Raw genomic sequence first — 24328 nt, 5'->3', positions numbered from 1 at the left:
GTGATGTAAACTGATCCTGGACCTTTTTAACTGACCTGAGGAGTTCTCAAGAGGTTCAGGCAACATCAGCAGCTAAAGAGACGCACATGAGGGACCCAGCTGAGCCCCCTATGAATCCCCCTCCCTCATAGATCCGCAGAAGAAACCCGTCTGGGTACAGGCCCAACCCTGCACCCGCGGGGCAGAGCTTTCTCACCCCACCGGACGCCATTACGAGGGGTGAGGGAGGAGACGGGTTTTAAACCGGCGGCGTTGGCGGGAGGAGCCGCGCTGAGGCGGGGAACGGCTCCAGGGGCGGTGCCTCAGCCCTGCGCCTCCATTTGAAATCAAACCGCCTCCGCGCTCCCCATTGGGTCCGCCCGCGTTCACGTGACCGCCCTTCCACCAGTCGTGGGCTGTCGCGCGCCTTTTCGAAAAGCCGTTCTCTGAGTTCGCTTTCTCCTTCCGCCAAGCCGGCATCAGTTAAAGCTAAAAGAGTCCGGCCGCCGAGGGGCGCCTGTCCCAGCCGGCCGGGCTCGGCGTGTCCCCTCAGCTATGGCGGCCGGCAGCAGGTGAGGGCGGCGGCGGCTCCGGGGCTCTCTGCACGGTGCCCGCGCTCTGTTTCGGCGCGGCGCAGGGATACATGCGCGGGCGCCGGGGGTGCGAGGGTCCGGAGCGGCGGGTGCTGGCGCGCGCGGGAAGGCTCAGTCGGCGCCGCGCACTGACAGGAGGGGCCGCGCTGGCGAGGGGGGGCAGCGCCGCTGCCGCCACACCGGCCCCTCAGCGGGCTGCCAGCGTTCCGCCTCGGGTAGGAGGCGTCCGGGCCGCCGCTGCGCTGGGGGCTGCGGGGTGCGGCGGTGGGCGAGCACGGCTTCGTGGGGAGGAAGGGCCGGCCCAGGGGTGAGGGGTGGGGGGTAATCGGGCCGGGCGGACGCGGCTTTGGGGCTCTGGGCGCCGCGGGGTTGGGCCGAGTGGCGCCCCTCGGGGGCTGTCTGCTTCCCGGCAGCCTCCCTGTCCTGCCGGTGGGAGCCGGGACGCACCAGCCCCGGCCGCCCCGGTGGTTGTGGGCCACCTCGCTTGCGGCCGCACGGAGCCTGGGCTCGTAACGGCGGCGCAAACTTCGGCTTCTGCAGCTCGTGTGGCGTTTTTCGCTTGCAGGAGTTGGTGGAAACTGTGAACAGGGCTCTTTGGGTAAGGAAAACTGAAGACTGCCGTTTTCTGTAGCGTACAGGTAAAGGCTTTTCTTAAGGGTACTGTCAAATTTGTCCTAGGGTGTGTTTTGTTTCCTCAACAAGTATTTCATCGTATGAAACTCAGCAAAAAAGTTCAGAAGGATCGCTCTTAACTACATTAGGTCCCTTGGTTTTGGCTTGCCACTTTCAAATGTATAATATTTGATGGTGCATTTTATAGATGCTTTTTTGAGTGTTGCTTGTACTTGGTGGCACGCTCATACTTACATATGAAAGGAATAGCTTATCTAGTTGTGCAAGCGCTGTGGGTTTGGATTTGGTTTTTTGCAAGTTAAACGCTGTTCCTTCTGCTTTCTCTGTATGTGCACGCAGAGATGCACTTGCCAGCCTTCCAGCTGTCTCAGCAGCCTGTCAGGAGATCCTGGCAACCCCTAAACTTTCAGCCTTCTTTTCAGCTGTCCTGCGAGTGCTCCTTCGTGGTAATGTCACCATTTTCTCCTTTTTCAGGAGTATACAACTCTAGTTAATAGGTCTCTGTTTACTTTAAAATCAAGCCTAAGATTTTCTGTGTAGATAAGAGAATGTGTAATACCTAGATTTGGGTGAGGAGGAGTGACTGTTTACATGAAAATAGTTTTAAGTTGCATATGGGAAGAAATAGAGTATGTGTTGGCCCTGAATCTTTGCAAAGGCTCTGATGGGTAGCAAAGACCTATTGCATGTGTAAAAGTAGTATAACTGAGTTTACATGAACATGTGATGACTGCTCTTGCCACCCCGTATAAGCATCAGTTTCCCCAAATACGTAGTGCCTTCAGCTTCCCCTGTATGATTACAGTGGTTGCTCATGGTAAATAGTTCCCAGTTTTCTACACAGGCAGGCACATGTAAATGCACTGAGATTCTTCTGCTGTATGTTGGAAAATGTCTCTTGAACAGAAGTAAAAAAAAAAATTATATTGGCTTACTTTCATAAATATGTAAAGCATTATTTGGATGAGTAATTTTGACATTCTTTTATAGGTAAGATTCCTTACATTTGAATTTGAAGATGCCGCTCTTTGGGAAAATTGTTGTAATTAAACGGAATGGGACTGATGGAATTAGTTTTCCACTCACTGCAAGCTCTTGTTTATTTGGAAGGTGAGAATTAGTTGAGTACTTGCGTACATCGAAATACTATTAGTGGTGTTTTTCCTGCAGATTGTATCTTTTGATATTTCTTTGCAAAAATAACTGTTTGTTTATTTGTGAATCATGTTCAGGGGAGGGAACATGATATTGGACTAAGGTTAATTGTAAGACTAAAAAGCTGAACTTAATTTTGACAAGCAAGTGATGGTATTCTTGTATCCAGAGGCAGTTTCCAGATAATTGGCTAGTGAACAGAAGCGAGGTGCATGGCTGGTATTCGACCATCTTCATTACATCAGTGCTCTACTCAATTTTTATTTTATTTTCTATTTCCAAAACCTCAGTAATGCAATATGTCAGCCAGTATCTAGAATTAATATTAAATATTAATAAGAACTTATACCTCCTCCTCCAATCTTGAAACTTGCTTTGACTTATACAATTGAGTGATAATGGGTTTTGAGCTTGATCTAGCTATTTTACATTAAAAGATAAAATTAATATACCTGAACAGTATATGTGAAGACTTGACTAGATGATCTTACTATAAATAGGCTTCAAATAAAATGTTTTTACTTCTCTTAAACTAGATCTGTTCAGCTGGTAGATATCTTAAAAAACTTTACAGACTGGTAGGTATCTTAAAAAAACTAATTATTCAGTCCGGAATCAGATTCCATAGTGAAAGTCTATGGGAGGCACTCCAGTGTCAATAATACTGTTCTTTGGCTTCAGCAGAGCTGCCCAGACAGGTGATACTTAATGGTGCAAACAGGAATTTCTGCCAGCTGCATCAGTGAGAGGTGTCAGGTACTTCTGTGAACAGTACCTCTGGTGTGATAGCTGATATGTTTGCTGCCTAAGACCTACAGAATGTCAAAAGCATTAGAGATTAGCTTAGAAAAAAGGAAAGAAAGAAAAAGTCTGTACACTTAGAAACACAACTTTCGCTTACTAACAACTTTTAAGAAGGTGGAAGTGGCTCTCCAGGTGAGATCAAAGGTCCGTCTACCTAATATTGTGTCTCTGAGCGTGATGGGTAATGAATGCCTAAGAGCGATCTTAAGAGCACATCCTGGTATTTTCTAAAAATATTCCACAAGTCTTTGGCAACTTGCAAGTCAGGAAACAAGTAATCTCAAACCACCAACAGATATCTGTTGTAGACATGTCTCTTTCAGCTTGTTGTGAACTGCTTTTTCAGAATTTGGGTATTTCACATATTTTTTTCTGATGTTGCAAAAGTGTGAGCTCCTGTTATTTTTTGTCACAGTTGAAAGACACTGGTAGTTCATTTTCTTCATGTTACCAAATTTAAGAAAGTATCATGCTGCTGTACAATTATTAGATGAAAAGTTGGGAAATCACCTAATTCTATAGCAGTCAGATTTTTCTCTCTTCTGTGTGTCTTGAAACTCAAATTGTATTTTCACCCACAGGAGAACAGAATGTGATATTCGCATCCAATTGCCTCAGGTCTCAAAAGAACATTGTAAAATTGAAGTAAATGAAAACAAGGAGGTAAGACACGCATATTTTAATGACATATGCATTGCATCGTTGCATCTCAGGCTGCTGAAATGTTTGTTTTATTTTTAGGCAATATTGACTAATTTAAGTACAGTAAATCCTACGCAGCTGAATGGTGGTTGTTTTCAGCAACCTGTAACTCTGAAGCATGGAGATGTGTTAACTATTATTGATCGTTCTTTCAGGTAAGTGCCAGTGACAAACTGTTAATGCCTCGATCCTAGAATGTGTTCTGCAGGCAAACAATGCAGAGAGCTTTGTGGACACCAGCTCTTACTGCTAGATGAAGCTACAGAAGATGGCTGTAGATAAATGGGAAAAATTAAAATGTCCTTTTACCATCTTCAGAAATGGAAGTTAATCTAGTTTATTTCATATTTCTTTACAATGTCTTACAGACCTGCAGAAGGCAGGATTTCTTGAAGATTTTTTTTTTTTAATCACTTTTATATTACATTAAGCTAAACCAATAAAGATAGAATTGTCTAGAGAGATGATTTTGTTTCAAGTGTAGTCATTTTTAGGGGAAAATTTAGAAGTATTTTGATGTAGTTAAAGTCTTTATAAGTGATATGTGTCTATTGTAGGGAGTGGACAACTATTGCTAGGTCATATATCTTAATAATAGGAATTTACTCATCAGCTATTTGACAAAAAATGGTTGTCTTTTTAAATATTTCTTGCAGATTTGAATATCCTCTTCCATCAACTCCAAGAAAGAGGCGTTCTAGATCTCCAAAAGATGAAACACTGCAGGTAATTTTGTGGCCATAAGCTTATTTATTACAAGTACATTGGTATTAGTAGTGACATGGTATTCTATTTCCTTGTTCTGTTTTCTTCTTAGGAATAATTTTTCAGCCATAGACTGCCTTTCTGTTTGAAAATATAAATAAACTCCTTCAGATAAATACTTTTTAAAAAATTAATAATTTATTAATTTTAGACTTGTCAGTTTCTGGTAATTGCTACTTAATAATCTATGATGTTACTAATACAGGTAAGCTATTAAAAATTAATCCTTAGCTTTTTTGAAGAGAGGATGCAGGAAATGCAGAGTATGGGCATTGGTTATCCTTGTACTTTAAATGGGGAGGTTTGCCCTAGAGAATGAGCATTCTTTTTATCAAAAATAGTCTGTTGTTCTGTGTGCTAATACACTAATGTCTTGTTGGAATTTATAAATATCAAACTAAGCCTATCTTTTAATAGTTTATTTTCATTAGTTTCTTTTTTTGTTCTCAGCAAAGTTTTTTCCTTAGAGGGGATAGTATTAGTTTGTGAGTACTGTGGCTATTGAAAGATTATTTTTTTTTTTTTAATGTTATAGTTCTCTTATTTAAATAAAAATCTTCCACTAGGTCTGGTAAGAAGGTGACATTCAAACATGCTTGTATATATTCTTATGCTACAGCTGCTTTTAGAGCTAATAATTTCAATGATAAAACAAGACTGAAAGTCTTGCTATGTGGGCCTTCTAATGTGTATTGGTCGACGTTCTTACATTTTGAAATATTCTAGGATTTCATTTGAATACTTGTAAGCCTGTTTAGTAAACAATGCATATACTTTCATAAATCTGGTGTTCTTCAATGTACAGTTGAAAGCTAAACTGTAAAATACTTGTTGCTGTGCTGTAATATTGTACAAATTTACAGGTTCTTCATGTTCAGCAGGTGGCAGAAGTGGAATTATTACGCAAACAAACTTCAGGATCTAAAAGTCTTCATGCTTCAGGTCGGTACTTGTTTTATGGGGGATTTGTTTTCTTCTTCCCCCTTACTTGCATTTATTCTTAGCATAAGAGGAGAAACAAGGTTAAAAAGAGCAAAAGAAACGTATTTTAAGACTCTTCAATCTGAGTACAATACACCTTGCTATGTCAGTGTACTATCTCATCATACTTAGATGCTGTGATTTACCAAAGCTAAGTCCTGCCAGGAGAAATCTGTTTAATTGCATCCTGACAAATGGGCAGTAACAGTTAGCCTGGAACTGGCAAAATCCATATATATTGCTTGAAATAATTTGTGCAAATTCAGTTTATGAAGATTATAGCTAAGAAGCGAGTTCAGTGCACCAGCTTTGCAAATGCAATACAAATGTCGGTTGAAACTGATATGTGAAACAATTACCTGTTACATTTTACTTTTCAGTGGCAACAAACAAGTATAACATGGCAAATTCACCTTTGTGATTAAAACTTAACTTTCAGTTCTCTTCTGACCTAGAATACAGCTAGATCCCTTTTGAGCAAATATTGCATTATCTCATGTATTCTTTCCTAATAAGAAATTGAAACAGGTATAATTTTGGAGATATATAGGAAGGGTTAATTTTGCTGATTGAAATAATAGTTTACAATAGCTGTTTCATGCAGACCCAGTAAAAATCTTCTAGCGCTACGAAGTCTGGGTAGTTACAGACCATGGACTGGTTAAATGCCAGGACTTCACCTTCCCATCCTTCTTAAGTAATGCTACTTTTATGGGAAGATACAAGGTTTGTTAGATGGAGGCTATTTATCTACAGACAGGTTTAATTTTTTGTGACAAATGCTCATTCCAGTGCAAAAAACCCAGGCTGTTTCAAAGTGTCCATTTCAGTGGGTGGTTGTGAGCGCATCTGTATTCACAGGATGTGGGCGATAGGTTCCCCAACACTGTCCTATGGTACAACAGTCTTTGCTTCGTTGTTCTATCAACTTTAAGGGACAACTTGTCAGCTCAGTAAAAAAATCTGATGTACTTGTCTGCAGTTGGGTAAAAGCTTTCATAGAAAGATCTAATTTCCTGTTCTTTCCCATGTTTCTCTTCCCTCCCTCACTCCTTTTCTCCTTTCCCAGAAGATAATTGACAGGCTTTTCCTTGTAGGTCAGAGTCTCTACCTTCATCTTTACATGGATTATTTCCCATCACAATTAAGAAAAGTCAACATGTATCAGCACTTGTTTCGGCAGGCATTCATGCTGACATAGAGTGTTGAGAAATAGACCTCGTAGATGTATAGATGTACGCAAGGTCTCAGCTTCTTGTGGCTTAAAAAGGCACCTCTTGCCAGATTAACTCCGTTAGCTTGCATATACCCCTTGCTCAGGGAAAACGCAAAGTAAAGTGTGCTACCGCAAGCTTCCTTGGATGCAGTTTACAGGTTGCAGTGGAATGGCAGCACACATGCAGTCGCTTGCGAGGTCTCATCTGGGTAGTGGCAGCTCTGCTGTATTGTCTGGCTTTACCCTAAGGAAGCATTGCCACAGTTCAAGCAAATGGAGGACAAGCAAAGTTCATGTAAATGCAGGACAAAAACCAGATTGAATTCTGGTAAGCTGATCTAAATGGTTGTTTAATTCTGTGCCCATAGATTTGTCTTGTGGCAGCCCTGAAAGATGTGTAGGAGCCATTGATTCTGAAGAAAAACAAAAGTGTGAAATACAAAGTACCTTACCTGATTATGGGATAAATTCCAGATTACAACTTAAAATTTATGTTAAACCTTTAGATACTAATGTTTCTATTACAAGATAAATTGTTATTGTTAACAGAGCTTTATTTACCGTACTGTATCCTGGACCCTGGTTGACCGTCTTGGGAGAGGAAAGGAAGGAATTTTATCTGTATTTATGGAACTCATATTTGTAGTTCTGCAATTTTTAAGTAACTCTGCATCTGTATTACTTTTTGTTTTGCTTTGCTTACTTTGTAGGTAATGCTGAGTGTGAAGAAAAAAATGCCGACGAAAAACAAAGTACAGAGGAAAATATTTCCAAAGCTTTACCTGTCAAACTACAAACACCCAAATCTTCACACAGAATATATCAGGCTCGTAAAAAGCAAAATAAAATGTCTCCCTTTACTATACTGTATGAAAATCTGAAACATGACATGAAAGTGAAAAAACCTTTGCAAGAGGGGAACGTATCTCAACAAGCTGCAAAAGAAGATGGTAAGAGTGTTCTGCTAGAACCAAGTGCTCAAATTTCATCATCAAGTTGTGTTTATGATCTGGGAAGCCTGACTAAAGAAAAAGAAATAGGCAGAAGTGAAAATATTGAAGAATGTAAAATAAAAATAAAGCAAGAAGTAATCAGTTCAGAATTTAACCAGATCTCAGCTGTAGGAAGTGCTACCAAGAAGAGTTTTACCAGAAGTCCTCGAACTGCTATTTCAAAGGAGATGTCAAGAGATACTTGTAGAAGTCACCCACAGGATCATAAGGAGCTCAGTACAGCATGCAAATCTAAAGATACTGAAGTTACAACTGGACCCAGTAAGGAGAATGATGGAAATGCAGCATTTTCACTGAAGCAGTGCTCTATAGAATGCTTGGATGATGCAGATAAAATGAAAATATACAGCTCTGCAAAGGCAGTAGATAAACTAGCACAAACTACTAACACGACACATGTTTCTCAAGTAGATAAATATGCTCTGTCTCCACCAACGCCCAGAAGGAAGAGTCCTCGGTCTCGTTTCATATCACCTACCAGAGAAACTAGTGGAATGAATCCTATAAGTACTGATACTCCAACAACTCGACGGCGTGTGTCATTGAAACGTAAGTTTTTTTCAGAAATTTCAGCTGAAACTCAAAGGGAAGATTCAGTGTACAGAAATGATAGCCTCGAACAACTGCCTTTGGCAGAAAATAAATGCTTAAAACAAAGTCAAAATAGTAAACAACATACACCAGAAAAACCTGTAAAAGAAGAAGTGCTGAAAGAAATTTGTGATCAGGCAAACTTTGTTTACTCAAAAGAGGGACATTCTGAGACTCCTGCCTCTTTTTCTAATTCCAAAAGTCCCAGAAGAAATAATAGGCAAAGTAAAGAATTACCAAACAAAAGTGTCCGTTCAGAGGCACTGGCTTCAGAAGAGTTAACATCAGAACTGGCATCTCCTGCTAGTCAGAAATGTGACTCTGGAAGAAAAAGGGGGAGGCCAAGGACCTCTGGACTGCTAACTGAAAAACCAGTGGAGACCAATGCCGTCCAAGAACATCACGATAAGACTACAGACAGAAAAGACAGTGGAACTAAAGAAGAGCTGGCTGCAAAAGGGTATCTTCAGAAACAAGATTTGGAAGATGCCAGTGTTACAAGACCTCGTAGATCATCATCAAAGAGGAGGTCTTCTGGAAGTGCTACTGTACTGAAAGACAATGAGGTGGTCTCGGAAATGAGTATTTCTGGCCTGTTGGCTGGAGAAGAATCAGGTAAATAGATTCAATCCCCTGCCTCGTTGTTTTTGTATTTGAGGAATTCTCGTAGCGTTTTTATGATAATTTTTCCACTTACATAAAACATAGAACTCATCGCTGACATATTAGTTCTAAACTATTTATCATGTAGTTGTATTTGACAAAAAAAATACACAATAATATGTATAAAAGTTTACTCAATTGAACCTATTTCTCTTTAAGGTAAGTTACCTTCTGATATGTTTCCAACTTTAAAATGCGTGAGTAAGCACTGTTTTCTGTGATGGTTAAAATGTTGACTTGGATTCTTAGATATATAGAAATATTTTCAATTGTTATTTTTAGGCAAGACAAAAAGGATAACTCAGAAAAGGAAAAGCGGTGATTTGTTACTTCAGCCTTTAGGAAAAAGAAAGAGAGTGTCTTTTGGTGGTCATCTAAGTCCAGAACTTTTTGATAAAAGTTTGCCTCCCAACTCACCCCTTAAAAGAGGTGCGACTCCTGCGAGACTGAGCTTACCGTTTGGAAACTCACCACGTGCTGTTCTGAAAAAGGCTCAGGGGCTGAAGCACTTTGCAGTCCAGGTAAATGTTAAGACTAATCAAGTTGCGAAGACAATTAATGTGAACAGAATTTATAAATTCTAAGACTTCTAAAAATTAATTTAAGATTAGTAGTAAACCTTGTTAGATGTATGTTGGGAAGTGGAAATTTTAATTGCAAATTAAAATGGTATTTGAAATCAGCAAACTGTAATCAGCGTTTTTTTAACTTCTCCATTGTAGGAAAGGGCTCAGCTTACCCTTTATATCTACCTGTCTTTATACAGGAGGTGTGTTTTTATTCACCTGACACGCTATTGTTCATTCTCGTGCATATGCGGGAGTGTATTTCTGTATGTTTGTGCTTAGCAGCAGTGTCTACAAACTCCATTTTACTGTGAATAACAGAAAACAGAGCAGTAGTTTGTTGGCAGACTGTGCAAGCTACTGCCACGTGGTTTGGCTAGAAGTTTGAAAATATTTGCTGTTGATTTAAACTAGTTAAACTGTGTGTAGTGTACTTGATGTGAACAAAACTTTTGAATAAAGTAGAATAATAAATTCAGTTAATTTATTCAATTGAATTTGCATGTGTCTTTTGAGACTGTTTTGAAACTGAAAACTTGTTACAAGTTTGTTTTCAGAGAATAACATTTAAGGCTTTTTCAAATGATCTGATGATATTTTACACTATTGTATTTACTTGTCAGAGATGTAGATGAGCATTTGTAGCTCAGTTACGTGCAGTAATGTTTTATCTTGATGTATTTTTTTTCTACCAGGAACTATCTGAACATTTGCAGAAAGAAAAAAGGTCACCAAAAAATTTGCCAGCCCAGAAGTCCCCCACTGCCTCATCCCCTGCCTCTGGGAAGGCAACACCTAAATTTACTTTAGGCTCTCCAGCACCTTACACAAAAGGACGTTTCTCTGTTTCTCACATCACAACGCCATTACCAATTGCAGAAGAGAAGCATGCTGTTGCAGAAGACATGAATACAAAGGAGAAAAATGGTGCCCGAGTAAAAACACCTAAATCTTCTCACATTAACCAAGATGATAAAACCTTTTTAACGGCTACACCTGACAAATTAACAAGAAGTGCACAACTTGCTTTGAAGGTCACTCCCATGAAGAGGAGAAGTGGGGCTGTAGCAGTTATCAATGCAAAAAGAAGAAGTGGTGCCTCTAGTGCCAATTTACTAGGTTTGTTTCAGCAGTTAATTTTTAATATTAATTTTAATGCTTTAAAATACAGGAACAAAACCAAAGTAGGCCTATTATTTCATTATGCAGAGTCCACCAAATGATTGGCGTATTTTCTGATGGTTGTTGGACTTGTTGGAAACACCTGGGAATTGCAGAGTGTTACATTCTCTCGTATTCATAAAGCAAGTTACTAAAGCATATATAAAACCCTATCTAGAACACAAATCTTAATGTTCGGAAGTCGAAAAATGGTAGAATTAAGGTTCTCTTGCCAAGGTTAGTTGCAATAGCAATCCTTCAAGTCCTTCAAGTTCTAGTATTGAACTAAATCAAATTGTATCAATTACATCAATTTTGATTTGAAAACATGCACTTTATAGCAGTCTAGCTTCAGTTTGTTTTCTTTGTGCCTTTTTTTATACACAGTTCACAACCTTTGTCCATGGACTGGACTGCACTTAACTATTGACAGTGGTATATAACAGATATAATTAAAAAATAGGATGGTAACTGGGTGCTAATTTGAATATTTTGAAGTTGAACATTTGTATTTGTTGAACACTGGTTTGGAATAGTTTTGACAGCATTGGGAAGATTATGATAGGGGAGCTCTGGTTCTTGAAATTTTTATCTTTGAAGAAAGATGCCTTTGTCATGTGTTTTTGTAAATTAAATCAATTTGACTCGTTCAAAGTAAAATTTAAAGCTTCCCACCAACACCACCATTCACCCAGGAATTTTTATTACTCTTTACTATCTCCATTTTTTTTGTAGTGTCATTTTAAAATTTTGAACATACTACATAACAATGTCCCAGTGATGATCTCATCATTATTGTTATTACATGATGAGATAAAATCACAGGCCTTCACAATACTTCCTGGTTAATACAGCTGAAAGGGGTATTAGTCTTTTAGCAAAATAAGTGTTTGTTTGTTTTTTTTTTTCAGTGGCTTTGGTTGTTCCGTTCAGTTTAATGGCAGCAGAATACTTCACAAATATCAATGACTTACCGTTTTTCACCACCTCTCTGTAATGTGCAAGTGGTTTTTAATATCAGCGCGTCAGTTTCTTCTGTAAGATAAAAAGAACACCACAGTTCTTAAAAATTTTGGATGTCTGCTGTGTATCCAAAATAAAACTCTGTGTTTCCACTGCTTTTTCAGATAATTTCCTGCATGCTTGGCACTTTTCTGCATATCCTGAACACCCTAGCAATGACAGCTTTTGAAAGTTCTTTTTATTAACAGACATTTCCCAACTTGCACAGCAGTTCTGACAATAGAATTAATAATACTCTTTTCTTCAGGAATAGCAGTCCCTTTTTAATCTCTATTTAAAAAAATCATCGTTTCTTTTATATGATCCCTGCCTTCTCATGGCCTATTTCTGAAGTAAACGGGACAGATGTCCTACCAGCTTACAGCTTCATTTATTACACAGCTGTAACTAATTCCCCAATTCCTCTGCTGTGTACAGAATGATGCTGTGATAAAGGTAACCTTGCTTTGGGAATTTTCAGAGTATGTTATAAGGAGAAGGTGATAGAAGAAAAATTATGGAAAGTCTGTGTAGATCTAAATGCTGTAAGCAGTATAAATAAATAATTTCCTGACTACAAAATTCCTTGGGAAGGTGGTGAAAGAAAAGCTGGATATGTTTCACTTAGAAGCCATTTCTCTGATGTTAAATCTCATGTCCCACCAGGGAAAAGTTCAGGTATAATAATGAATGAGAGTGAAAGGGAGGGTCATGGCAAGTTTCTATTGGGAAAAATTATTTTCTTACAAAAAGAGTGATGATGGAATTGGGTCAGCATTCAGTTCTATGTTCTAACATCTATTTGACACTGTATGAAGCTTTTTGTTGTTGTTTTGTTGTGGAAATAGCCATACTGGGTACTTGGACACTTGTTAAACTTCAGTTGAAATTGGGTCTTCCAGTTGAAAGCGTTCCACAGAGCACTTTAGTATAGGTGTCGTCAGATGATACAACAACCGCTTTCCTATGCCCAACTGCAGCAAATCCATTGGAATCCTAAAGAAATAATTGTAAACTTCCATTTATACAGCTGAGAATTAAAGTGGTTATTTCTCTTTTGCTTTCTAGTTGCAAAATCTTGGGCAGAAGTGGTAAAATTAGGTGTTACAAGACCACAGTCGAAGACTGTTAAAAAAAGTGTCCAAAAAGGAAGATCCCTAAAGAAGACAACCCAATCACCAAAGGTATTCTTTTTCTTTTTTTCCATGTTTCTTTTTTTTTGTTTGTTTGTGCATAACCACAAAACAACTTGTAGGTATTTTGCTACGGAAGCTGGAAGCTTATGAGCTTTTAGTATGATAAATAGGTGTTGATGTCTTTGTCACAGCATATAAGAAATGTAGATCTTATGTAAAAGGAATCTTTGTTTACTAACTTTTTTTTTTCTCCATTCTTTCCCATCTGCAGACTTCAGAAAGAAAAATAAAAGGTCATTTTAGTACAGGTCATGCAGAGTCACCTGCTACTATCGTTGTAGGTAGAGCTTATTCCACCACAGTCAGAACAGATGGGCAGGTCCCTAAAGTGGTAAAAAATCCTGTCTTGAAGCTAAACATGAACATGGATGAAAGCTTCACAGGTAAGTTTTTAGTCTGTTGTTCACTCTGCCAACTGTGTAGTTCTTTTGTCAAAGCATATGCTCATTTCTCTGAATATAATTTATAGGAATGACTGAAATGTTTCAAACGCCAGAAAATAAGAGTGGAAAAACATTACCTTTGACAACTGTTCAGAAGACTGATTTTACACCAACGTGTACTGCAGTGGAAATTTCTGAATTGCACACTCCTGAAGAATCTGGTAAGTCTGTTATTTGAAAAGAAAGGAAATGTTTAGGTATATTTAGGGGTAGTGGTGTGTCTGCTGCTTGAGACAGGGAGTAGTCTCAGCCTAGACAGACTTGATGTATTGAGATGAAACATCTGTCAACCCATAAAAAGGAACCATTGATTTTTATCATGTATTAAAAGCTATTTTTGTAGTTCCAGTTAATTTTTGAGTAGGTGTTACTTTCTTATTTGTTCTATTTGGTATGAAACTTCAAAATGTTGACGTGTTCTTTCAGGCAAATCTTCTGCTGAAAAGGTTTCATGGCAGGGAGATGTTAACAATAACATCTTGCAGATGTTAATCTTGCAGAAAGTCTATTTAAATTTTTTTTTTTTTAAAGTGTCAGGTTAGAAAGATTTGTATTAAGATGGTACTTTGTTGTGCATCTTTTGCTAATAACCTTGCATACCAGTCATTGTGTCCCTGTATAACTCAGAATTCTTGAAATTAAAATTCTGTTTTCTTGAGCATTTAGGAAAACTGAGCATCTACTGAAACACCAAGAAAAGAAAAAATCCTCCAATATTTAAAATAATAATAATATTTGAAATGTGTTTTGGTTTATTTCAGATGTTGTGGGAGATAGGCTTAGGAGTAACAAACCTTGTTACAACTTCAGAAGGGAGTCCAGTAGAAAGTGTTCTCTTTGAAAAGAAGAACTAGTAGAGTGATCTTCATGTGCTTGAAGATGTCCGTTATCAGCTGTTATTTATCCTGTTATTTAGTGCTTTCCTTAAATTGGTGGGCAAGCAAGCCCTTAATCTTAGGTTCTCTACACCTTCTGTATGTCATGAATGCTTTAGTTTCATAATTTAGGGAATATGGATTGAAAAAACTAGTTTATTTCTTAATCCTGCTGGACCAGGAATTCGGAAGGACTTGAACATCTTATGATTAGGACTTGACAGGGTAGGAACTACAAAGGCAAGTTATTGCTAGATCCTACAAGCTTTGATTAAAAACTGACACCAGTAGACATGTGTACTTTATTTCTAGTCTGAAGATGAAGGTTGTGCTAAGATGAGAGTGTGTCCAGAGGAGGGCAACCAAGATGGTGAAAGGTCTCAAGGGCAAGACTTAGGAGGAGTGGCTGAGGTGACTTTGTTTGTTCAGCTTGGAGAAGAGAAGGCTGAGGGGGGACCTCATCGCAGTCTGTGACTTCCTCAAGGAGGGCAGTGGAGGCGGAGGTGCTGATCTCCTCTCTCTGGTGACCAGCGATAGGACACAAGGAAATGGAACGGAGCTATGTCAGGGGAAGTTCAGATTGGACATTAGGAAAAGGTTCTACACTGAGAGGGTGGTCAGTCCCTGGAACAGGCTCCCCAGGAAGTGGTCAGGGCACCACGCCTGTCAGAGCTCAAGGAGCATCTGGCTGACGCTCGTACTCGTATGGTTTAGTTTTAAGTAGTCCTGCCAAAAATATCTTGTCATTTTTTTTCTTCCTTGGTGTGGGAAAGGTCAAATGTATGTTCTTTAATGTGAACATTTCTGATTTATGTCTGGTATTGCTTCAAAACACAAAGGAAATTGCAATAAAAAACTTGCACCACTAGAAATTTTAGGGACAACAGAAAACATAAATTTTTATGTCAGATTAAATAAGAAAAAATAATCAAATTTTTATATAGTCTGTTTTTTAAATGTATGCTGTGCCTTGTAGAAGTTTTTGTTGATGCACATTTTAGGATTTTGGTTTGTAGAAGGCTCCGGCTGTTTGAATACATTGTACTTAGTTATACAGCAATTAGAATGCTTGGACTTTCTGTTTAATTCTTTTTCCAAATTACATAAATCTACTACTTATTTCAGGAGAGATGATGGTGTCACCATTAAATAGTTCAGATGCTTCAGAACAGAAACAAGATAGTCCAGGCATTTGCCACTTTCTGAGAGAGAAGGAGTCTCTAAAGTCCATGTTTGAAGCAATTTCCACAAAAACTCCTGAAAAAAGAAAGGCTGTGCTGGAAGAAGATATTAGTATGGATAGTTTGTCAGTAATTCCAGAAAAACAAGCATCTCAAGTGAAATCAGGAAGTAAAAGGAGGACTCCAAAGCAGAAGTTGGAGCCAGTTGAGGTCATGTCAGGCATCAAGCAGCTTTTAAGGACCCCAGAGCAAAGTTCAGAACCAGTAGAGGCCTTGTCAGGCATCAAGCAGCTCATGAAGACCCCGAAGCAGAAGTCGGAGCCTGTAGAGGCTTTGTCGGGCATCAAACAGCTCATGAAGACCCCGAAGCAGAAGTTGGAGCCTGTAGAGGCTTTGTCGGGCATCAAGCAGCTCATGAAGACTCCAAAGCAGAAGTCGGAGCCTGTAGAGGCTTTGTCAGGCATCAAACAGCTCATGAAGACCCCGAAGCAGAAGTCGGAGCCTATAGAGGCTTTGTCGGGCATCAAGCAGCTCATGAAGACTCCGAAGCAGAAGTCGGAGCCTGTAGAGGCTTTGTCGGGCATCAAACAGCTCATGAAGACCCCGAAGCAGAAGTCAGAGCCTGTAGAGGCTTTGTCAGGCATCAAACAGCTCATGAAGACCCCGAAGCAGAAGTCGGAGCCTGTAGAGGCTTTGTCGGGCATCAAGCAGCTCCTGAAGACCCCGAAGCAGAAGTCGGAGCCTGTAGAGGCTTTGTCGGGCATCAAACAGCTCATGAAGACCCCAAAGCAAAAATCAGAGCCAGTCGAAGTCCTATCAGGCATCAAGCAGCTCATGAGGACCCCACAGCAGAAGCCAGAGCCGGTAGAGGTCCTGTCAGGCATCAAGCAGCTCTTGAGGACCCCGCAGCAGAAGCCAGAGCCGGTAGAGGTCCTGTCAGGCATCAAGCAGCTCTTGAGGACCCCACAGCCAGAGTTGGAACCTATTACAGATGAAATTGCCTTTAAGAGATTGCTGAAGACTCCAGTACAAGAAAGGGAAGCAGTAAAAGATGTGGCAGGCGTTACTTCAATCAAGAAAACTCCAAAGCTGAAATATCAACCCGTAGAAGACATGGTTGGGGTCAGCCGTATTTTCAAGACACCAAAGGAAAAAGTTGAACCCATAGAAGATATGTTTGGTATTAGTAGACTAGTGAAGACTCCGAGAGAGAAGTACCAACCCGTTGATGATTTTGTGGGTCTGCAAATGCTTATGGCAGAACCCAGGCAGAAGTGCTCTGATTTTGAAGTGGACTATGTTGGAGTTACGGAAATGTTTGATACACCAGAGGAAATTAAGGTAAAATACTTTCTTTAGCTTTTGGAAGAATGTATTTAGACTTTGAACCCTGAGGTTGAAATGAATTCTTAGGCCTCCTAATATGACATCTTGTATGTTACAGCACTTCAAGTATGTCATGCCCTTAACCTCTGAAGGAAAAGATACCTTCTAGAAAAGCACCTCATGTTGATTTGAAAACTGTAAAGATGGCAATCTTTTTTTCCTTGGTAGCTTTGTCTAGGTGGATGCCCCCCTGCTAGAAGACATAGCTTATTACAAATTTGGATCTGAGAAATTTTTTTTGTGGTCATTTGTTCCTGTTATGTTTAAAGCACCCTTTAAATTGTTTACAAACTATAATCAAATTCGTTCTCAGCCTTCCTTTTCATAAGCAAGGCATATGGTTGGGTTTTTTTGTTTTGTACAGCTGCTCATACGCTATAGATTAAATTTTAAGCTCTCTTTTTCTTTGCGCATCCGAAAGTGTTGAGCGTTTGACAAAACATGTTACCATGTGATCAGCTGATTGCTCACTTGTGCCCCTAAGTCTTTCATTCATTGCTTTCTGAATGGATGCCTACGTTAGAGAGACAGCTTTATCACTGCACATTTGCATGTGTTAATATATTTTCTTTGAAGGAACCCCGTCTAAGTGGTTATTGAGGTTGCTCTGGGTTACCATTCTGACCTTATAATTCACAGCTTCATCACTCTTGTCATTTGTGAATTTTATTAGTATTGATTTTTATGTTCACTCCCGGATCCATAGGTAAAATGTCGAGTATCACTGGGCTTAGTGCTCATCAGCGTAGAACTACAATAAAACACTGCAAAATACTCCAAATGATTTGGCTTCAATACCCACCCCAAATTCCTTTTGAGCACTCATTTAGATGCTTTTTAGCCTATTTAATTAATACTTTTTTTAACTCTATGCAGTGTTTGTGGTCTTTCACTTTAAAAACTGCTACACTAGCTCAGATGGCAAGTACTAAGTTTGATATATTTGTGTGCCAATATTGAATATATAGATGCAGTTACAAAACTAAGTTGATTTCATTTTTAGAGAAAAGTATTTGACAAGACTTTTTTCAACTATTACTGTACATTCATTTTGTATTGGTTGGCTCCATTCTTTCTTGTCCTGTCAGACATGCATTTATTGATTATTGTTTATTCCCATAGGTCATATCAGTAAATGTTATGGATTCTAAGCAAGAAGATACTGCACCTCCTTGTAGTAATTCCAGTCATAAATATGGTAAGTACAAATACTTTTACTTTATCTAAAGGAATAATGAATATACAAGGTAATATATGTTATTATGAAGTCTTAACATATGTTTTAAAAATTCAAAAATGTACAGTGTGAAGCGTGCATAGCTCATGGAATTTGTGCAGTCATCCCTAATGAACACCAGGTGCTGGAATTCTATTGGGGTAGAAGTAACAGTGTAGTAGTTTGTTGGTGTGGTAGTGTTGGCATCTCCAAACATACGTGTGTCAAAAACCTGGTGTTCAGGCCTCTGCTTAAAATGATCTTTCTTTGCAAAGACTTTAAAGAAGATAGCTTAAACCTATGAATGCTACCTATGAAATAAACCAAACACCTTTGGTCAGAAGCCTGGCCTTTAATCTAGGAGTTGGTTAAAATCATTATTTATTTATTTATTTTTAAATTAATGTTATTAAGTGTGATTTGTTTATGCAAGATGACTGTTAGGAAAATTGAAACTCAGAAATACTTTGATCAGGCATAGTAACGTATAACTCTCATTTGTGCTCTTTTCCATGTAAAAACTTTGAATGGGGGGAAAAAACGTGTGTTAGAAGACAAAGGAAATACTTCACAGGGTGAAGATTCTCAACAGAAGAAATCATCTAGTGAAGACCAGTCTACTGAGAGATCAACGAGGGGCAGATCACGGAGGACAGTACATCCTGCTTCAGCAAAACAGTGTGAAAAGGATTTGAATTTAAAAGAAATGCAAAGTCTCGATAAAAAGAGCACCCAAGAGGAGACAGGAGAGATCAGTACTTCAACTTCAGTAGCTAAAAATGAAGAAAGAGGAAGGAGAATAAACCGTTGCATGCAAGAAGAAATTGTTTCAAAGCACCCTGATCAGGAAAAAGTTGAAACTGTTTCATTTGTGGAACAACATGGAGCTACTCAAAGACCAGGAAGAGGTAAAAGCAAAGAACTGAAGGAGTTAAAACATCCAAGTGAGAATCTCGAGTCTTGTGGCAAAGATTCTTCAGTGCTACGAAAAGAACTTGCAAATATGAAACAGACTTTGCAGGAGTATGGCATCAATGAGATATTAGAAACTGAAGATGATCCAACCATAAAGTCAGTAAGTGTATCTAGTAGCATTCACAATGAAAATTGTCGAGTGCAAACAGGTTTAAAAAACCCTGAAAACAAATCTAATGAAGGTGGTGTAGAAGACAGTGAAGAAATACTTCTATCACCTGGGAAGAGGTCTAGAGGAGTAAAAAAAGTAGAAAACAGAGAACCACTGATTCCACGTAAAAGAGGAAGAAGAGCTAGAAATGACCAAGTTCAACAAGCTTCTTCAGAGGACCTTCATGGGACAACAAGGAAGCTTCGCAAGGACCCATCACCAAAGACGATACAAAGAGATGAACAGACTTCTGACAAAGGTGCTGAGACTGCCACAGCAGAAGAAGCTGAAAGCAGAACTAAACTTGAAATAAAGGTAACAGAGAAAAGAGTTAAGTCTTTAAGAAGTGCTAGAAAGCACTCAACTGAAGTAAAAGCAGACATTTGTGGGATGGTGCTTGAAAATATACAAAACATTCAGAAAACCGAGGAAACTTCAGCTGAAACTGATACTGAAACACAATCACACATCAAAAATGAGATTAAAGTATCTCAGGGAGATGAAGCAGAAAATGCTCAGGAAAATACAACAGAGGCATCTCAAAGATTAAAGGCAGAGTCACCTTCTGGAGAGACAAACAAAATGCCAGTTACTGCTCTGAACTTGGAGGCAAACAGAAGTGCAGTACAAGAAACAAACAGAACTAGAAACAGGAGAGGCAAAAATTACTCTTTGGAGAAAAAGACTGATGACTTTGCCAAAGATGTAAACAACCTAGAAGTAATTACTCCAAAATTTAAGTCAGAAACAGAAATGGATGAATCTTCTTGCAAAGATTCTTTGAGCTCTGTTTGTGTCAAGAACATATACCAAGTCACGAAGGACCAGAACAACCCAGCTGGCACATCAATACCTGCTGCAAACAGTGACAGTCTTGCTCATAGCCGTCAAAAGCGGACAAGAAATGAACAGGGAATACTTAAGCCAAAGCAAACTGAAATCCTGCAAGAGAATCAAGCACAAAACAATGGAGCTGCATGTAGAAGAGGTAGAGGTAGAAAAGTTAATCTTGAACTTGAAGAAGCCAATTCCAAAGCGGTTGGAGGAAAAAGGAGTTTACCTGGGCATGACAAAGGAATGACTTACAAAGGTGGTCAACAAGAGACTTCAGAAAATCCATCTTTACAAGTAAGGAGGAGCAGAAGAAAGCAAGTTGATTCTATGCCACAAATAGCTTGTTCTACCTTCATGGAAAAACAAACATTAATTGCAGATCATAGTAAAGATGGGGCTTTTGCAAAGGAGCAAGATTCAGCTCTGGAAGTTACTCCTGCTTCAACAGAAGACAGTCCACTGAGACGAGGGAAAAGACGAGAGGTTGCTGCAGCGTCACAAACATCTAGATCTCTTTCTATCAGAAAAAGACGTGGTTTGCTAGAAGGTGATGATAAAAAGATGACTGAGAGAGAAGATCAAAATCCAGCTTTGGGAAATAAAACTTTGCAGGCAAAAGCAAATGCATCAGCAAGGGACAAAAGGAAAAAGATTGATCTAGCAGCAGAGGCAAAAAGTTCATCTTGTCTCCAGAGAAAATGTGACTTGTCAGAAACTGATGATAAAGAGGAGTGTACTAATGAAGAACAAAATATGCCTTTGGAAACAGTGTCCTGTGCAAAAGAGAAGCCATTAGGAAGGGGCAGAAGGAAAGAAACTGCTCTGGCATCACACACAACTAATTACATTTCTGTTAGAGGAAAACGTCGTTTGCCAGCAGATAATGGTAGAGAAGAAGCTCCTAAAGAAGATCAAAATGTTCCATTAGAAATTTTTGATTCATCTGTAAAAGAAAATCAGCTGAGAAAAGGCAGAAGGAAAGAAATTACCATCTTGTTAGAAGCCACAAGTTCTACTTCTATTCAGGGAAAACAGGGCTTATCAAAAGAAAGTGGTAGAAAGAATAATTATAGGGAAGCAAAAAAGCTGGTTTTGGAAAATTCTGCTTCCCAAGAAAAAATGGATCTTTCAAAAGGGAACTCAAGGCAAACAATCACTTCGCTGGCTGTTAGTTCCACCTCACTTCAACATTTGCCAGAAGATGGTAAGAAAGAAACTCCTGAAGAACATCAGAGTATACTTTTGGAAGTAGCTCCTTCTGCAAAAGAAAATCCATCAAGGGTGGGCAGAAAGAAAACTATTTCTTCCCAATCTGAAGAAACTAGTTCCACTTTTCTCAGGGAAGAACCTGGCTTGCTCAAAGATAGAGGTCAAAAGAGGATTCTTAAAAAAGGTGAAGATACATCTCTAGAAAATAATTTATCCCAGGAAAAAACAAGGCAACTGAGGAATAAAAGGAAAAATGTAGAATTCACTTCAGAGGCAGCTACTTCAACTTCTATCCGTAAAAACGGTGGCTTGGCAGAAAACAGTAACACTTCAGAAACTCAAAATGTGTGTTTGAGATCCACTGGTTCTGAAAAAAATAATCAGTCTGGAAAAGGAAAAGAGGTTGACCCATTACAACAGGCAACTTCCACTTCTCGCAGAAGAAAATGTCAGTTGCCAGCAGATGACTCGGCATCCAAAAAATTAAAATTAGGTGAGGCAAGAATTTGCTTTCTATTTTTTAAGTATAACTAAGTTATTTAGAGATACAACAATAATGTGTACAAAATTCTAGTATTACTGTGGGCTGCCATGCTCTAATATAGATAGAGAGTAGGTCTTCATTATAGCAAGAAGACTTAAGTAGATAGGGTCTATGTTATCTTACATAAACAAGATGTTTTTCCTAAGTAGAAGGGATTGCTTTTATGGGATATGACATGCATTCTTCCTCTGTTGGGGTATTCAAATGTCTTCGTGCTCTTCTATAATACATTCTCTCTCAATCCGTAACAATAAATTGTAGTTTAAATACAGCAACTAACTTACATGCAGAAGGTAGTGGTGATGGCAGCACATGATAATCATGTTTGTAGCACCTATTGTTCATCTTGTTTTCTCCTGAATACCATCTAAGCTCCTGCTTTTGTATCTCTAGGTTTTGGAGGACCTTTACTAGTCATCAACTGTTTTTGAAGTTGATGCTAGAAGGGCTTGAAGCTGTGTTTGAGCTAAAAAGGCCGCAAAAGTTCCACGTGTCTCCCATTTCCTCCTTTACTGTTTTGCTTTCCCCAAGCCAGTAGGACTCTTGCTGCAGACATCTAAAATTTTCCCTGCAATTTTCAGCTTGATGTGATGTAACTTAAAAACTACCATGATGCAATTAGAAAATATTATCAAATAAATGTATGCAAACAGAAATAACAATGACTCTTTAGAGCTAATTGAGGAATTTCCTGTCAAATTGTGTTAAAAACCTTATGGTGATTTGACCGTGCCCTTTGTTTCATTTCTCTTTGGCTCTTTCCCTTTTCTGTTGCATGTACTTATCCTCATATAACATGTACATCTCTTTTGCCATGTATCTTTGTTTATTGAGTTTTCTTTTGTTTCCCTTTACGTACTTGCTAGTTCCTGCTTCCTGATACTGCTATATGCCCTTGCCAAATGATTGATCTCTTCTGATGCTTTACTACCTGCCTGGATTTTCTCTTCCAGGGAGGTCACCTTTCCCCACATGGATTTTAGTGACGGTTTCTGTGCCTGGTGCTTGGGTTGATGCTTGTCTCTTGGAGCAGCTTAACTTTTCCGTGCTATCTAGATAGTTACATAGGTGTCTAGTCTTTACAGTTAAAAGCCTGACTTTCCAGCTTTGTCTGGACCGTAAAACAGTTACTATATGTTAATTTTTGCAGGATTTTTCTTTGGTGTTGGATATGTTTTAGTTTTACGTATCAGTAGAAGGAATTTTAGCTAAAATGGTAGCTAATTGGTTTTGGTGCTCTCATTAATGTTAACCTACTTTCAGAAATAGCTGTAAGTCCTCAGGGATCTACCTTAAAAGATACTGGATGTGCAGAAGTATGGGGTTTGTAACTGGTTTGTTGAATTCATAGAAGTAATCTTTGGAATATAGTCATTAGGGACATTTCCTTTAAAAACAATGTAACTGAAGATTGAATTTTGTATAAAATGTTTGATTTATGATACAAATTTACAGTTACTTTTTTTTTGTGTACAAATAGAGAATGATGAAAATAGATCGCTACAAAAAGGAAGAAGAAAGAAAACTAAAGAAGAACTTCATGAAGAGGATGTAAGGGCTAGTCGGACTGCTGGAGGGACGGACAGGAAGACAAGATCAAGCACAAGAACAAGTGCAAGAACAAGAAAATAGTCTTAACAGTCACAGAACCAGTTTTTAAATCAATTCAGTAACTGAAATTGCAGTCTTTTAATGTGAATTGATTTGCACTCAGATTTTAAGCTCAGATTTTGTAAAGCAATCACTGAATTATGATATTAAAAAATATATTTCTTAACTGTTTACAGATACAGCATAGATATCTGTTTTTAATAGATTTGTCTGTGTGTAGTGGTTCCTAAACCATGGGGTGCCTGTGCAAAACTGCAGACGTAAAAATCTTTTTGTAACTGTATTTATCCCCCTTTTCCTGTTCATCAGTACAGCAATCAGGAAGCCATATTACTTTACTGCCAGTTTAATTGTAAGCTATTTTCTGCTTCAATTTTCATGTGCTTAAGTCTTATTTTTCATTACAGTTCTGTAAATATTCTTTAAGAAGCTATAGATGTATTAGCAGAAGTATTACGCTGAAATTTTGATAATTTTTTAAAAAAAAACCTTAAGTTCATTGTACTGAAAAGTGCAGATTTGTAAGTCATTAAATCTGTAAACAATTTGGGACTTGTGTGTTTTGTGTTCTTAAGAATGTGTAATTACTACTGTCCTCTTACAAGCGTATTTCAAAGATTCATCCTTCCTAGCCGTATGGCACGTTTTTGAAAGCGTACCGTGGGCTTTCCGCAGTGTAGACTCTTCTCTTGCAAACACCGCCACGCTGTGCAGCACTTCCACGGGTAAATGAGCGTTGGTAAGAGAGACAGGAGTAGTGAGTGTATGAAGTTGTGACATTGCCCCTTTTCATAGAGTTGCAATTAATGTGGAGTACCTAGTGTGGTTTGGAGACCGTTTGTAGCGATCAGCGTCTGCAGTGTATGGGTAATAGCAGCATGCT

The 24328-nt window shown here is 38.8% G+C and overlaps 1 protein-coding gene across 6 annotated transcripts; it reads left to right on the top strand.

Annotated features, from left to right (window-relative positions):
* Positions 1-435: 435 nt before the first annotated feature.
* MKI67 (marker of proliferation Ki-67) lies at positions 436-23951 on the top strand. Of its 6 annotated transcripts, none has more exons than XM_075504333.1 (17): positions 436-551; positions 1138-1210; positions 2196-2315; positions 3746-3827; positions 3906-4021; positions 4523-4592; positions 5495-5573; positions 7539-9047; positions 9378-9616; positions 10357-10780; positions 12893-13008; positions 13232-13403; positions 13490-13624; positions 15464-16860; positions 18028-18103; positions 18673-21783; positions 23315-23951. In XM_075504333.1, exons 3-17 carry the CDS (start codon positions 2224-2226, stop codon positions 23464-23466), a joined length of 7770 nt encoding a protein of 2589 aa, XP_075360448.1. In that variant the 5' UTR covers positions 436-551; positions 1138-1210; positions 2196-2223; the 3' UTR covers positions 23467-23951. The 6 variants fall into 6 exon arrangements, with proteins under 6 accessions (XP_075360448.1, XP_075360451.1, XP_075360450.1 ...); XM_075504336.1 differs by lacking the exon at positions 436-551 and adding an exon at positions 662-787 and having other exon boundaries at positions 5513-5573; XM_075504335.1 differs by lacking the exon at positions 436-551 and adding an exon at positions 662-787 and having other exon boundaries at positions 5510-5573.
* The last annotated feature ends 377 nt before the right edge of the window (positions 23952-24328 follow it).

This window comes from Mycteria americana, chromosome 6, assembly GCF_035582795.1.
Source record: "Mycteria americana isolate JAX WOST 10 ecotype Jacksonville Zoo and Gardens chromosome 6, USCA_MyAme_1.0, whole genome shotgun sequence".
Lineage (NCBI taxonomy): Eukaryota > Metazoa > Chordata > Aves > Ciconiiformes > Ciconiidae > Mycteria > Mycteria americana.
This window is presented reverse-complemented; position numbering and strand designations above follow the sequence as displayed.

What these genes read in the sequence shown, in the direction of transcription:
- MKI67 (XM_075504333.1), top strand. Translation starts at nt 2,224, where the DNA reads ATGCCGCTCTTTGGGAAAATTGTTGTAATTAAACGGAATGGGACTGAT. An exon ending in TAAAAGTCTTCATGCTTCAG is followed by an intron (nt 5,574 to 7,538) that starts GTCGGTACTTGT and finishes CTTACTTTGTAG; the next exon opens with GTAATGCTGAGTGTGAAGAA. An exon ending in GCACACTCCTGAAGAATCTG is followed by an intron (nt 13,625 to 15,463) that starts GTAAGTCTGTTA and finishes TACTTATTTCAG; the next exon opens with GAGAGATGATGGTGTCACCA.